Raw genomic sequence first — 12,547 nt, forward strand, 5'->3', positions numbered from 1 at the left:
TCCCCTCATTCAGAGATGCAGGCCAGTGCAGCTTTGCATTATGTAAACAATAGATGTGTAAACACACTGCATTGAGGGGAGGTAGATTGTATGGTGACACCCTCTCTCTGTGTAAACAAACAACTTTTCATATTGTCACATAGCCTGACACATGCTAGCCCTGCATAGCACACAGGTTACTCACAGAAGGCACACACACCCATCTGAAAACTAGTTGGATTGGTGGGTTCCAGGTATTTTTAGGCGTGTGTGTGTGATCGCATGTGTGTTTGGGTGCCCATGTGTGAAGGTGTGTCTGTGCAATTGTGTGCGTATGTGAGTCCATGTGTGTGTGTCTGTGTGCGTGTGTCTGTATGTGTGTATGTGTGTAAGTGTGTGTGTGTGTGCAGCAGGGCAGGTAGCAGGATACCTAGAAAGAGATTGGGTGTGGTACCTGAAGGCATCATGGAGGTATTAAGGTATCAATCCATTGTGCTACAGAAGGGAATGGCTTGGGTGAGACCCAATAGCATGTCAGATGTTTTTTTTTTTCTTTTTCAATACAGCTTCAGGGGAAGAGGGAACTGTTGGTTCCAGTCAGTCGTTCTTTTCAACAAGTTTTTGAGGATTCTTTCTATTGTTCTCAGTTCTCTACTGTCCTGCACCTGAAACAACTATTTCTTCATTTGAATCTTTCTTTGTTTTGTATTTTATATATTACTCCATTTCCTCGCTTCTCTCCATTTCACCCTCTCTCCCCTCAGGGAACAATGGTTTTCTCTCTCTCTAGTTCTCGTGAGTGTGTGTGTAGGTGTTTCTAAATGTGCCTTTTTGTCTATTATTGAGCCTTGTCAAAGGAAATGCACTTTATGTAAACGTTACTTTGTGATATTGTTTCCCTCTCCCCACAGTGTACTATCTGCACTTCATTTACTGGTCCGACTCTTATCTGTTATTAGCTGAGAACGCTTCTGATTGGTCAAGAGTCAAGAAGAGAAATGGGGCCAGTTATCATACATTTCCATGCCGAGCTGCCCAACTGCCTGTCTTCCTGGCTAAAACACAATCTAAGTATCCAAATAATGCTCTCTCATTCTTCATAAACATCACACAAAGAGTCATTTCAAAGCCTTTTAAATGCATGTATACTATGTGTCACAGTATACAGTATGTAGCATACAGTGCCTAAACTACATTTACATTGAGTCATTTAGCAGACGCTCTTATTTAGAGCGACTTACAGTAAGTACAGGGACATTCCCCCCCGAGGAAAGTAGGGTTAAGTGCCTTTCCCAAGGACACAACGTAATTTGGCACGGCCGAGAATCGAACCAACAACCTTCTGATTAATAGCCCAACTCCCTATCCGCTCAGCCATCTGACCCCTGAGCCAGCTGAAACTATGCCCATATCAACTGCTTTAATGTTGTTTTTTGTGCGACTAACAAAATACATATTTTCGGGTGTCCTGTGTGAAAGGCTCCCTTCCTCCTACACCACACAGAGTAAACAGGTAGGGAGTCAGGTGGCTGAGCGGTGAGGGAGTCGGGCTAGTAATATGAAGGATGCCAGTTCGATTCCCAGCTGTGTCAAATGACGTTGTGTCCTTGGGCAAGGCACTTCACCCCTCGGGGGGAATGTAAGAGCGTCTGCTAAATGTAATGTAAATGTAAACAACGTCCCCAAAGGAAACACATTCCAATGATCCAGTGACTACCCTCTGAAACAAGATGTCATACCTGTGACAATGGAAGCACAATCTGAAGGTTTGAGATGCAAACCCTTGGATATCATACAACATGTTATATCTCTGTGAGAGGTTATTTGGACCAGGAAAGTCACTTTTTATTTCATTCATTCAGCAGACCCTTATCCAAAGCGACTTGCAAACATAAGTATAGCAGAAGATCAAGGATCAGAAGTGCATAATCCATCTATCTATCTGAACCAGAAAAACACAGAAGAAGAACATCAAATGTCCACACACAACACAGTAGCATGTTGTGGTTAAGTGAAGGATTTCCCATTTGTTTGTTAATCACAATCTCACAATGTAAATATCGCACACACAAAACAAGTTACAACAGTTGAATATCTTTCAGATAACCTGCCTTGAGTAAGCGTGTTTAGGATGAACACTCCAGGTGGTTCCACAAAGTGCAGTGAGGTGAGATGACGGAGGTGTAACTGAGGCTTTAGTAGAAGCTGGGCAGGGCCAAATACCACCACTGGCTGTGCAGTGGTATGCAAATTATTCTGATGATTTCCCTAAAGCTGGGACCGTGTTGTTCTTAGAATTAAGACTTGGCTGCAAACAAACAATACAACGAGTGCTGTAATAGACAGCACTGGAACACACACACACGATGATGAGAAAGCATCAGAACCGAGAGTAATTCTCTAAGTCTTCTTATAGCTCAGGGATCATATTTCACCTTTCAGTGTTTTCACTGACTGTAATTACAGATTGAAGGTGTCTGGTGTCTGCATATGCCCGTGTGTGCGGGCGGAGGTATTTCGGCGTGTGTGTGGGCTATGCGTGTAGGTATGTACATGCACGTGTGTGTGTGTGTGTGCGTGCGTGTGTGTGTGCGTGGGGGTCTTAACAGTTAGATTTAAACACGTAATCTTAACTGGTATCCGTTTTGTAACAATAACCAGCTGTAGCCTAAGTTCCAACCTCTCGCCAAGTTTAAAGCCAAAGAACAAATGAACATTTAACTTGTAACGTGCCCTTTCTTTTTTAGGCTACAATCATGTCCGCATGCCAAACCAGGCTAGAATAGAATAGAATAAAGGATAGAATAAAGCGCTCGCGAACCTGGAATTGTCAATCAACGGAAATATGCTCAATGTAACAGACAGACTGTTACATTGTTTCGATAATAGTTTAGCCTAATAGTAGCCTAGCTGGCAATACCCCCGCAAACTTAGGCTTTTCCTACATTGACTTCCGACCTTAGAAACCTACATAGTTCATCATATTTCAAATAGCCTACGTTGGAAAGTTGTCTGTTTTTTGTGATTTTTTTTGTAAAAGAGAATGGCATTTTACCTTGTGAGTGTTGATCCTTGTTATGTGGTTGTTATTTTTTATTATTAAAATGCTGCAAGACTTCTTCTGTTACCTTCCATATTTAGTTTTACTCCATCTGGCTAAAAATCTCTTGCTGCAGCAACGCCCAGTGTGATTCGCGGTACATGGCACAATGAGTATGCGCACTGTAGCCCAAGTTCTGCAGAAGTTACAGAAGTATTTTAAGAGTGTAATAAAAACGTAGTACTACAACACTGACCCTCGTTATTCATGTTTACTTGCTTATATCATGATTGATAACAATATTCTTCCTCGTAAAACAAGTTTAGGCTACAATGAACAGTAGCGACTTGTTGTGACCTCAATGTTGACACATTTGTACAATTCTATCTCGCGGGTGCTTTGATGTTTTCACTAACTACTGCTATTTTAATTAACATGTTATTTGAAACGTAGTTATTTGTTGTAGACTCATTTGTAATCGTGCCAAGCAAACTGGCTTTTGGTGGCCATTGCTGCACTCTAGTGGCAAGAATATCAAAGCGCATGTTGATGCCAATCTAAACTACACGTCCCACAATTCTCTATTCTCATTCATATTTTCCCGACAGGCTTTGCGTGCGCACTCTTGTCGTTGCTCGTGTGCCCGTTGTTTCTGCAGAGGGAACAACCATTGAACGAATCTCACCATGGCTTCCGACGGACCGCCGGGGACCGAATCAATGCCGTCAGATTTAGGCAGCTCTGTTGCGGCCTTGAATTCTTGGAGCCACCCAGAGCTTCAAGCCAAACTCGCGGAGTTAGGCGCACCAAACATGGGTAAGAAGCATCTTTAAAGCTATCCTAGCGAGCACGCTAACTAGCTATCAAGCTAACTACTTCCGTGGCTAGGCCCGAAAGGGACAATCAAAGTGCCTGAAGTACAGTTGAAATTTCCCAAACTTGAGGTGTCTAAGCTGTCTAGCATCGTTTGTAGGCTATGTTTTTTAAATGAGTGCTGTGATTGAATGTGTTTTCCATCTACCCACGTGAACATCCCGTTTTTGCTTGACTTTCTGCTAGCCATGGTCACTCGTTGCTTGTTGTAATGTCAACACCACTCACTCAATCCTAATTTCACTCTCTAGGCCCGCGAGAGGAGTTAATAGACAGGCTGAAAGGATACATGATGCAGGTAAACACATTTCGTGTTTTGGTTTTGTCGTTATTTTGAAACGTTTACATTTGATAGTTTGATACGGCCTTGATGATTAACCCGTGGGTTCCTCTGTAGACTGGAATCCTTCTTAGCAAACCCAATCTGGCGGGGGAGGACAAACCTTCCATGACCACGGTAAGTCCCCGCAAGTCTCCCCACACAGAACTCTGTAGTGCAACAACCTTTCTCCTCTACAATCACTTGATCATTGCAGTCCTCTCAATTGTATGTATGATGAATTGTCTTCATTTAGCAATGAGATGTACGATGTAGCTGTAGCTAGTCTTTCTTCGTATTCGGGTTTGTCTGTACTGTGCACTTGTTAAGTGTTGCTGCTGATAGGACAAAGATATTTCCCGGTAGGGATGAAATAACCATCATATTATCGTCTTATCTATGAACATGTACTCCTCCTCACCACCACCACATCCTTCATTCCCTCCCTCCAGATGCCCGGGATCCCTCCCATGCCCCCGATGCCCATGCCGCCCATGCCCCCAGGAATGGGCATGCTGCAGGCCATGAGCATGATGGCGGGCGGGGCCCCCCCGGGCATGCGCATGGGCATGGATCCGCCCGGCATGAACCAGGAGGAGCAGCTGAAGATGGCTCAACAGAGGGCAGCCATGATGATGCAGCACGAGGAGAGGAACCAGGTGGGCAGAGAGAGAGAGAGAGAGAGAGTGTCTGATGGATCAGTGTGAGGATGTGAAGGGAGATATGGTGTCGTCTTGCTTTTAGTGAAGGATTCGAGTCGGGATGGGCAGTCTGGAGGTGTGGGTCCAGCCAGGGGTGATGGTTGTTGACCGTGTGTGTGTGTGTGTGCGCAGGGGGACGCCCGGGCCATGGAGGAGCACATGAAGGAGCTGGAGCTTCTGGAGCAGCAGAAGAGGGTAAGGAGGAGCGCCTCTCTCTCTCTCTCTCTCTCTCTCTCTCTCTCTCTCTCTCTCTCTCTCTCTCTCTCTCTCTCTCTCTCTCTCTCTCTCTGTGTGTGTCCTTCAGCCTGGATAGTAGATCTGGGCCGTGCAGCAGTGGGAGACACTCACTACTGGGCATGGGATGTTGTTTCCCCTCCTCTGTTCTCCTCCCTCTCCCCCTCTCTGGGTTTCTGCTTTCCCTTCTCTCTGCCCGCTAACTTTCTCCTCTCCCTCCACTCCCCCCTCTCCCCCCCCTCTCTCCCTCCTCCAGGCAGCAGTGTTGTTGGAGCACGAGCGTCAGCAGCAGGAGATGGTGAAGATGCAGCAGGGGGCAGGCCCCCCCGGCCCCCGCATGTCCGACCCCGTCTCCCGGCCCCCCCTGATGCCCCCTGGGATGCCCCCCCTCAGCTCCATGAGAGGTACGAGACACACAAACGCAGCACCGGCTTACACGAAGACGTACAATGAATCAGTCTGATTGTAAGTGGGGTGTTGTAAGTGTGAAATTGTCTCGTGGAAGGGTTTGTTTACTCTTGTTGTTTACTGTTGTTGTTGTTGTAGGTGTGAACCCCAGTGGGCCCCCCCCTCCTGGTGTATCCATGATGCAGAGCCAGAGACAGAGGGTGCCCCCGCCCCCAGGGGAGGATGCCAGAGAGGTAACACCCCCTCCTCCTTATGACCCCTGACCTCTGACCTGATCACACGCACATTTCATAGTGGAGGGAGTTTGTGTGTGGTTAATGTGAGCCTGTTTGTCTGATGTGTGCGTGCGTGTCTCCCTCTCTCTCCATCTCCCTCTCTCTCCCTGTGGCGCTCTCTCTCTCTGTCTCATCACCCCTCCTTTGCTCTCTCTCGCCCCCCTTCACCCCTTCTTTCTCGCTGCCCCAGGTGTGGCAGGGGGAGGAGGTGGGCATCGGGCCCAAGATCCCCCAGGCCCTGGAGAAGATCCTGCAGCTGAAGGAGATCAGGCAGGAGCAGCTCAGCACCGGCCCCACTGGTAGGAGGAGCTCACCTGAGCACTGACGCTCCCCTGAGCACCTGTGTGTGTGTGAGAAAGTAAAGCGAAGCCTTCTTTCCTCGTTCCCCCAAGCTGATCTCTGTGTGTGTGTGTGTCCTCCTGCGTTCTGCCCCGTGGCCCCAGAAGAAGAGGAAGAGGAGGAGAGCAGGGAGATGGAGATGAGCAGCCTGTCTGCGGCCGGCGCCATGTCTGACGAGGACGACGACGACAGCCAGCTGTCCAAGAAAGACGTGAGCGTCGCCGACGGCAACCCGCCTTGTCACCCCCCCCCCCTTTCTGCTGCTCATGCTTTGTTTTCAAATTATAACCGGAAAAAGAACAGAAAATAAAATCTGTACTTTTTCACTCCCTTTCTCTCCGTCCCTCTCCCTGTATCTCTTTGTCTCTCTCTCTCTCTCTCTCTCTGTGCTTCTTCCCCTGTCCTCTCCTCAGAAAAACCGCAAGCGCAGGAACCGCAAGAAGAAGAACAAGAAAAAGAGGGAGCAGGAGAAGAGGGAGCAGGCGGAGGAGAAGAAGGGCGAGGGGGACAAGGACCAGGACAAGCTGCCCGAGGTGGAGATCGAGTACATCACCGAGGAGCCCGAGATCTTCGACCCCAACTTCATCTTCTTCAAGAGGATCTTCGAGGCCTTCAAGGTCCGATTCCCACTCTCCTCGTATCTCCACTTGTGCTCTAGGCCACGTGTTAGTGATGAGCTTTTGATCGGGCGGAATTTCTCCATGATAAGCAGTCACTCGTCACTGGGAATCAAATGGGAATCTGTTCATAAAGAAAGTGTCAGTTGATTTTTCTGAAACTGTAAAATGGAATTAATCCTTTATTTTTTTGTCCCTTCCTCAGCTGACAGACGATGTCAAGAAGGAGAAGGAGAAAGAGCCGGAAAAGGCAGAGAAGCCCGAGATGTCCATGCTGAGGAAGAAGGGCTTCGAGGAGGAGAAGAAGGACAGCGACGACAGTGATGATGTCAGTCCCCCACTGTTTTAACGCTCACCCCCTTGACCAACACTGAATGAGATCCAACACATCTTGACTGTCAGTACACGCAACTGATGTGTGTATGTGTGTGTTCTCCAGGAGATCCGTCCCGATGTGCCCAAGCTGTCGAAGAAGAAGCTGAGGCGGATGAACAGGCTGACGGTGGCTGAACTCAAACAGGTACGCCCCTGCTCCACCCTCACACACGCTCCACCCTCACACACGCTCCACCCACACACACGCTCCACCCTCAGGCACGCTCCACCCACAGACACGCTCCACCCTCACACACGCTCCACCCTCACACACGCTCCACCCTCACACACCCTCACACACGCTCCACCCTCAGGCACGCTCCACCCTCAGGCACGCTCCACCCTCAGGCACGCTCCACCCTCAGGCACGCTCCACCCTCAGGCACGCTCCACCCTCACACACGCTCCACCCTCACGCACGCTCCACCCTCAGGCACGCTCCACCCTCACACACGCTCCACCCTCACACACGCTCCACCCTCACACACGCTCCACCCTCAGGCACGCTCCACCCTCAGGCACGCTCCACCCTCAGGCACGCTCCACCCTCAGGCACGCTCCACCCTCACACACGCTCCACCCTCACGCACGCTCCACCCTCAGGCACGCTCCACCCTCACACACGCTCCACCCTCACACACGCTCCACCCTCACGCACGCTCCACCCTCAGGCACGCTCCACCCTCAGGCACGCTCCACCCTCAGGCACGCTCCACCCACAGACACGCTCCACCCACAGACACGCTCCACCCACACACACGCTCCACCCTCTCACACGCTCCACCCTCACACACGCTCCGTACTGGGCCGTGTCCAGAGGCCCTGCTTTACCTGTCTGCCTCCCTAACACACACTCTACCTCACTTCCTGTCCCCCCACCCCTCTTCAGTTGGTGGCGCGCCCCGACGTGGTGGAGATGCACGACGTGACGGCCCAGGAGCCCAAGCTGCTGGTGCATCTTAAGGCCACGCGCAACACGGTGCCCGTGCCCCGCCACTGGTGCTTCAAGAGGAAGTACCTGCAGGGCAAGAGGGGTATCGAGAAGCCCCCCTTCGAGCTGCCCGAGTTCATCAAGAGGACCGGCATCCAGGAGATGAGGGAGGCCCTGCAGGAGAAGGTGAGGGGGGATGGAGGCCCTGCAGGGGGAGGTGAGGGGGGAGGGGGCCCTGCAGGGGGAGGTGAGGGGGGATGGAGGCCCTGCAGGGGGAGGTGAGGGGGGAGGGAGGCCCTGCAGGGGGAGGTGAGGGGGGATGGAGGCCCTGCAGGGGGAGGTGAGGGGGGAGGGAGGCCCTGCAGGGGGAGGTGAGGGGGGATGGAGGCCCTGCAGGGGGAGGTGAGGGGGAATGGAGGGGCCTTGTAGGAAGAGGTGAGGTGGCTAGATGGGGGGAGGTGTGTGAATCTCGTATAAACATCGCTAACCCATTCAGGTGATTCATGGCCTTAGATAACGGACAGAGGTGCAATGGTAGGCCTCTCTGACCTCTGACCCCGCCCACAGGAGGATGCTAAAACCATGAAGACCAAGATGAGGGAGAAGGTTCGCCCCAAGATGGGCAAGATCGACATCGACTACCAGAAGCTCCACGACGCCTTCTTCAAGTGGCAGATGAAGCCCAAGCTCACCATCCACGGAGACCTGTACTACGAGGTAGGTCCTCCACCAGGTCCTGGTCCTCCACGCCTACATAGTGGTACCATAGTGGTACCATAGTGGTACCACCAGGTACAATTGAGTTCGATCCACTTAAAAAAAATATCATCCCCCAGGAAATTCCAAGTGTTCAGGTTGAATGAGAATGTCTCACTGCCAGCATGTCTCAGTCAGGAGGTACTGAGACTACTCTGGTGTTTGTAGCAGATGGATCCTCTAAGGCTGATCCATCTTCCTCTCTCCTCCTCCTCCTCTCCAGGGGAAGGAGTTCGAGACGCGTCTGAAGGAGAAGAAGCCTGGCGACCTCTCAGACGAGCTGCGCATCGCCCTGGGCATGCCTGTCGGACCTGTGAGCACTGCCTCTACCCTCTCAGCCCAGTCACTTCCTGTTCTCTCTCTCTCTCTCTCCCTTTGTCTCCTGCTCTCTCTCTCTCTCTCCCTTTGTCTCCTGCTCTCTCTCTCTCTCTCTCTCTCCCTTTGTCTCCTGCTCTCTCTCTCTCTCCCTTTGTCTCCTGCTCTCTCTCTCTCTCCCTTTGTCTCCTGCTCTCTCTCTCTCTCTCTCTCTCTCCCTTTGTCTCCTGCTCTCTCTCTCTCCCTCTCTCTCTCTCTCCCTCTCTCTGAAACTGATTTGTAGGAGAGAACAGCTTTTTAGTACATTGGATTGTTTTGATTGATGACCTCTCCGTCTCCAGAACTCCCACAAGGTGCCCCCTCCTTGGCTGATAGCCATGCAGAGATACGGGCCCCCTCCATCCTACCCTAACCTCAAGATCCCTGGACTCAACTCTCCCATCCCAGATGTAGGTCCACACTCTATCAATAGTTAGACCTCCAAATCTGTTTGGTTGAAGAGTTGGTGCTAAAATCTTTTTTTGTTTGTTTCTCTCCCCACTCCTCTCTTCTCCGTCCCCCCGTTTCTTCTTGTTCCTTTCTCTCCCCCTCCCCTCCTGTCAGAGCTGTTCGTTTGGCTACCATGCTGGGGGCTGGGGCAAGCCCCCGGTGGACGAGACAGGCAAGCCCCTTTACGGCGACGTGTTCGGAACCAACGCTGGAGAGTTCCAGGTTAGACTCTGCTCTCTCTCTCTCTCTGTCTCTCTCACACACACATGACCTCAGCATGTTCTGTACTGTGCCTACAACCTTACTAGTCTTCAGTGCCACATCATCTAACTCATCTCTCCTCCCTCCATCCCTCTCCCATCCCTCTCCTCCCCCATCCCTCTCCCATCCCTCTCCTCCCCTCCATCCCTCTCCTCCCCCCCATCCCTCTCCCTCCCCTCCATCCCTCTCCCTCCCCCCCATCCCTCTCCTCCCCCCCATCCCTCTCCTCCCCTCCATCCCTCTCCTCTCCCTCTCCCTCCATCCCTCTCCCTCCCCTCCATCCCTCTCCTCCCCCATCCCTCTCCTCCCCCCCATCCCTCTCCCTCCCTCCCCTCCATCCCTCTCCTCCCCCCCATCCCTCTCCTCCCCTCCATCCCTCTCCTCCCCCCCATCCCTCTCCTCCCTCCATCCCTCTCCCTCCCCTCCATCCCTCTCCTCCCCCATCCCTCTCCTCCCCCCATCCCTCTCCCTCCCCTCCATCCCTCTCCTCCCCCCCATCCCTCTCCTCCCCCCCATCCCTCTCCCTCCCCTCCATCCCTCTCCTCCCCCCCATCCCTCTCCTCCCCCCCATCCCTCTCCCTCCCCTCCATCCCTCTCCTCCCCCCCATCCCTCTCCTCCCTCCATCCCTCTCCTCCCTCCATCCCTCTCCTCCCCTCCATCCCTCTCCTCCCCCATCCATCCCTCCTCCCCTCCATCCCTCCTCCCCCCCATCCCTCTCCTCCCCCCATCCCTCGCCCCGCAGGCGAAGGCGGACGAGGAGGAGGTTGACCACACGCCCTGGGGCGAGCTGGAGCCCTCGGACGAGGAGTCGTCGGAAGAGGAGGAGGAGGAGGAGAGCGACGAGGAGAAGCCCGACGAGACGGGCTTCTTCACTCCGGCCGACAGGTAGGCAGGACCAGCCTTCCACACGCCGGCGCCCAGGAGCTGCTGGCCGTCTGGGGAAAACATGCTCCTTCACAAACATCACAGCTGGAATTTTAACCTGTGTGTGTGTGTGTGTGTGTCCGTCCTAGCGGCCTGATCACTCCTGGAGGGTTCACGTCGATCCCTGCTGGCATGGAGACCCCCGAGCTGATCGAGCTGAGGAAGAAGAAGATCGAGGAGGCCATGGACGGGTGAGCGTGTAACCATGAGGATGCGCCGTCACCTGGTTTTGAGACATGACACCTTTTTTTTTTCTCTCTCATTCGAACAGCCATGTGTTAACTGTGATGGTGTGTGTGTGTGTGTGTGTGTAGGAACGAGACTCCTCAGTTGTTCACCGTGCTGCCAGAGAGGAGAACGGGGTCTGTAGGAGGTGCCATGATGGCCTCGACACACATCTACGACGTCTCAGGGGTAAGGGACAGCTGTGTGTGTGTGAGAGCGACCCTACGCCATAAACACCACTAACCCACTGTCCATGTACACAATGTGTTATATACTGTCCAAAAACATAAACACACACTAACATCTGCCCCCTCTCTCTTCCTGCTTCCCCCCCCCCCCACCTCCCTGTCCTCTTTATCTTCCTCCCCCCGTCCCCCTCCAGGCGGTGGCGGGCCGCAAGGCAGGGGGCGGGCAGGAGTCCCAGGGCGTGGAGGTGGCCCTGGCCCCGGAGGAGCTGGAGCTGGACCCCCTGGCCATGACCCAGAAGTACGAGGAGCACGTCCGCGAGCAGCAGGCCCAGGTGGAGAAGGAGGACTTCAGCGACATGGTGGCCGAGCACGCCGCCAAGCAGAAGGTGAGACTCGCACGCCCCACTCGCTTTCTGGGGATTGTAGTTTTTATTTGTCTGTTTTGTATTTTTGGGGGGTGGGGGCGGGGGGGGGGGGGGGGGTCTTGTGCTGCATTGTTTGGAGAGTCTGGAAGTCGAGCGTTTTGTTTGCCGGTCGAACCGAGGGCTCGATGTGTTGGCTTGCTTAGTGAGGTTTTGGCCGTCGCGTTGAATCCATGCAGCTAACGCGGACGTTAACTTGAATCCCTTTTCCTCCTTTTGTTCCTTCTCCTCACAGCAAAAGAAGAGGAAGGCCCAGCCCCAGGACACACGAGGAGGAGCCAAGAAATACAAAGAGTTCAAGTTTTAGACCAGGAGCAGAGCGAGCAGGGGAGAAAGAGGAGGGGGGGAAACAGGAAGAGGAGGAGAGGAGAACTCTGATTTTAATCTATTAGAAACCCTGGCGATCGACAACTGTTTTCACCACAGGGAAAACGCGCTCGGGCGGGGGGGGGGTCATTTCCTTTTGATAATGATGATGGCTGATAACTGTGGTAGAGTCCGGTCTCTCCCTCTGTCATTTTGATTTGTACTCCACTGTGTGAGTTATTTTTCCATGTAACTTGTGCGTTTCTGGTTGTTTTTTTTTTGTAAATAAATGACAGATGTCAAATTAGATGCCTGTCCTGAGCCTTCATGTCTAACGGAATGAGCTGTCATTACCTTTAGAAGGAATTATAAACTTTACTCAGCAGTTTAGAAGATATTCGATAGCCACTCGCTTTCGGAACCTCTTTGGCTAGCGTGTGCGAGGACTTGGTTATGATAATTCGACGTTCGAATTCATACGATTGTGAAGACTCGGGGTGATCCCCAACCAGTTCGCGAGGTTTAACCCGCTCCCCTGACATGAGCCGCACTTCCTTCTTCGACCACAA

General features: G+C 52.4%; 2 protein-coding genes across 3 annotated transcripts in view; one reads left to right on the top strand and one right to left on the bottom strand.

Annotated features, from left to right (window-relative positions):
- Positions 1-3,191, bottom strand: part of capn1 (calpain 1) — a 13,912-nt gene extending 10,721 nt beyond the window's left edge. Inside the window, 1 exon segment of the mRNA XM_062449959.1 lies at positions 3,035-3,191. The gene's annotated coding sequence lies outside the window, so the exon portion shown is untranslated.
- Positions 3,192-3,634: 443 nt separating this feature from the next.
- Positions 3,635-12,287, top strand: sf3b2 (splicing factor 3b, subunit 2). 2 transcript variants are annotated; one of them, XM_062449099.1, is made up of 22 exons: positions 3,635-3,835; positions 4,144-4,190; positions 4,290-4,349; positions 4,664-4,870; positions 5,045-5,107; positions 5,403-5,550; positions 5,693-5,787; positions 6,020-6,128; positions 6,273-6,379; positions 6,582-6,785; positions 6,991-7,113; positions 7,225-7,305; positions 8,050-8,277; positions 8,659-8,808; positions 9,071-9,160; positions 9,504-9,611; positions 9,766-9,873; positions 10,656-10,798; positions 10,927-11,028; positions 11,152-11,251; positions 11,445-11,636; positions 11,908-12,287. In XM_062449099.1, the coding sequence occupies exons 1-22, from the start codon at positions 3,706-3,708 to the stop codon at positions 11,977-11,979; spliced, it is 2,667 nt and encodes an 888-aa protein (XP_062305083.1). In that variant the 5' UTR covers positions 3,635-3,705; the 3' UTR covers positions 11,980-12,287. The 2 variants fall into 2 exon arrangements, with proteins under 2 accessions (XP_062305083.1, XP_062305084.1); XM_062449100.1 differs by having other exon boundaries at positions 6,276-6,379.
- Positions 12,288-12,547: the final 260 nt, after the last annotated feature.

This window comes from Osmerus eperlanus, chromosome 23, assembly GCF_963692335.1.
Source record: "Osmerus eperlanus chromosome 23, fOsmEpe2.1, whole genome shotgun sequence".
NCBI classification, from domain to species: Eukaryota; Metazoa; Chordata; class Actinopteri; order Osmeriformes; family Osmeridae; genus Osmerus; species Osmerus eperlanus.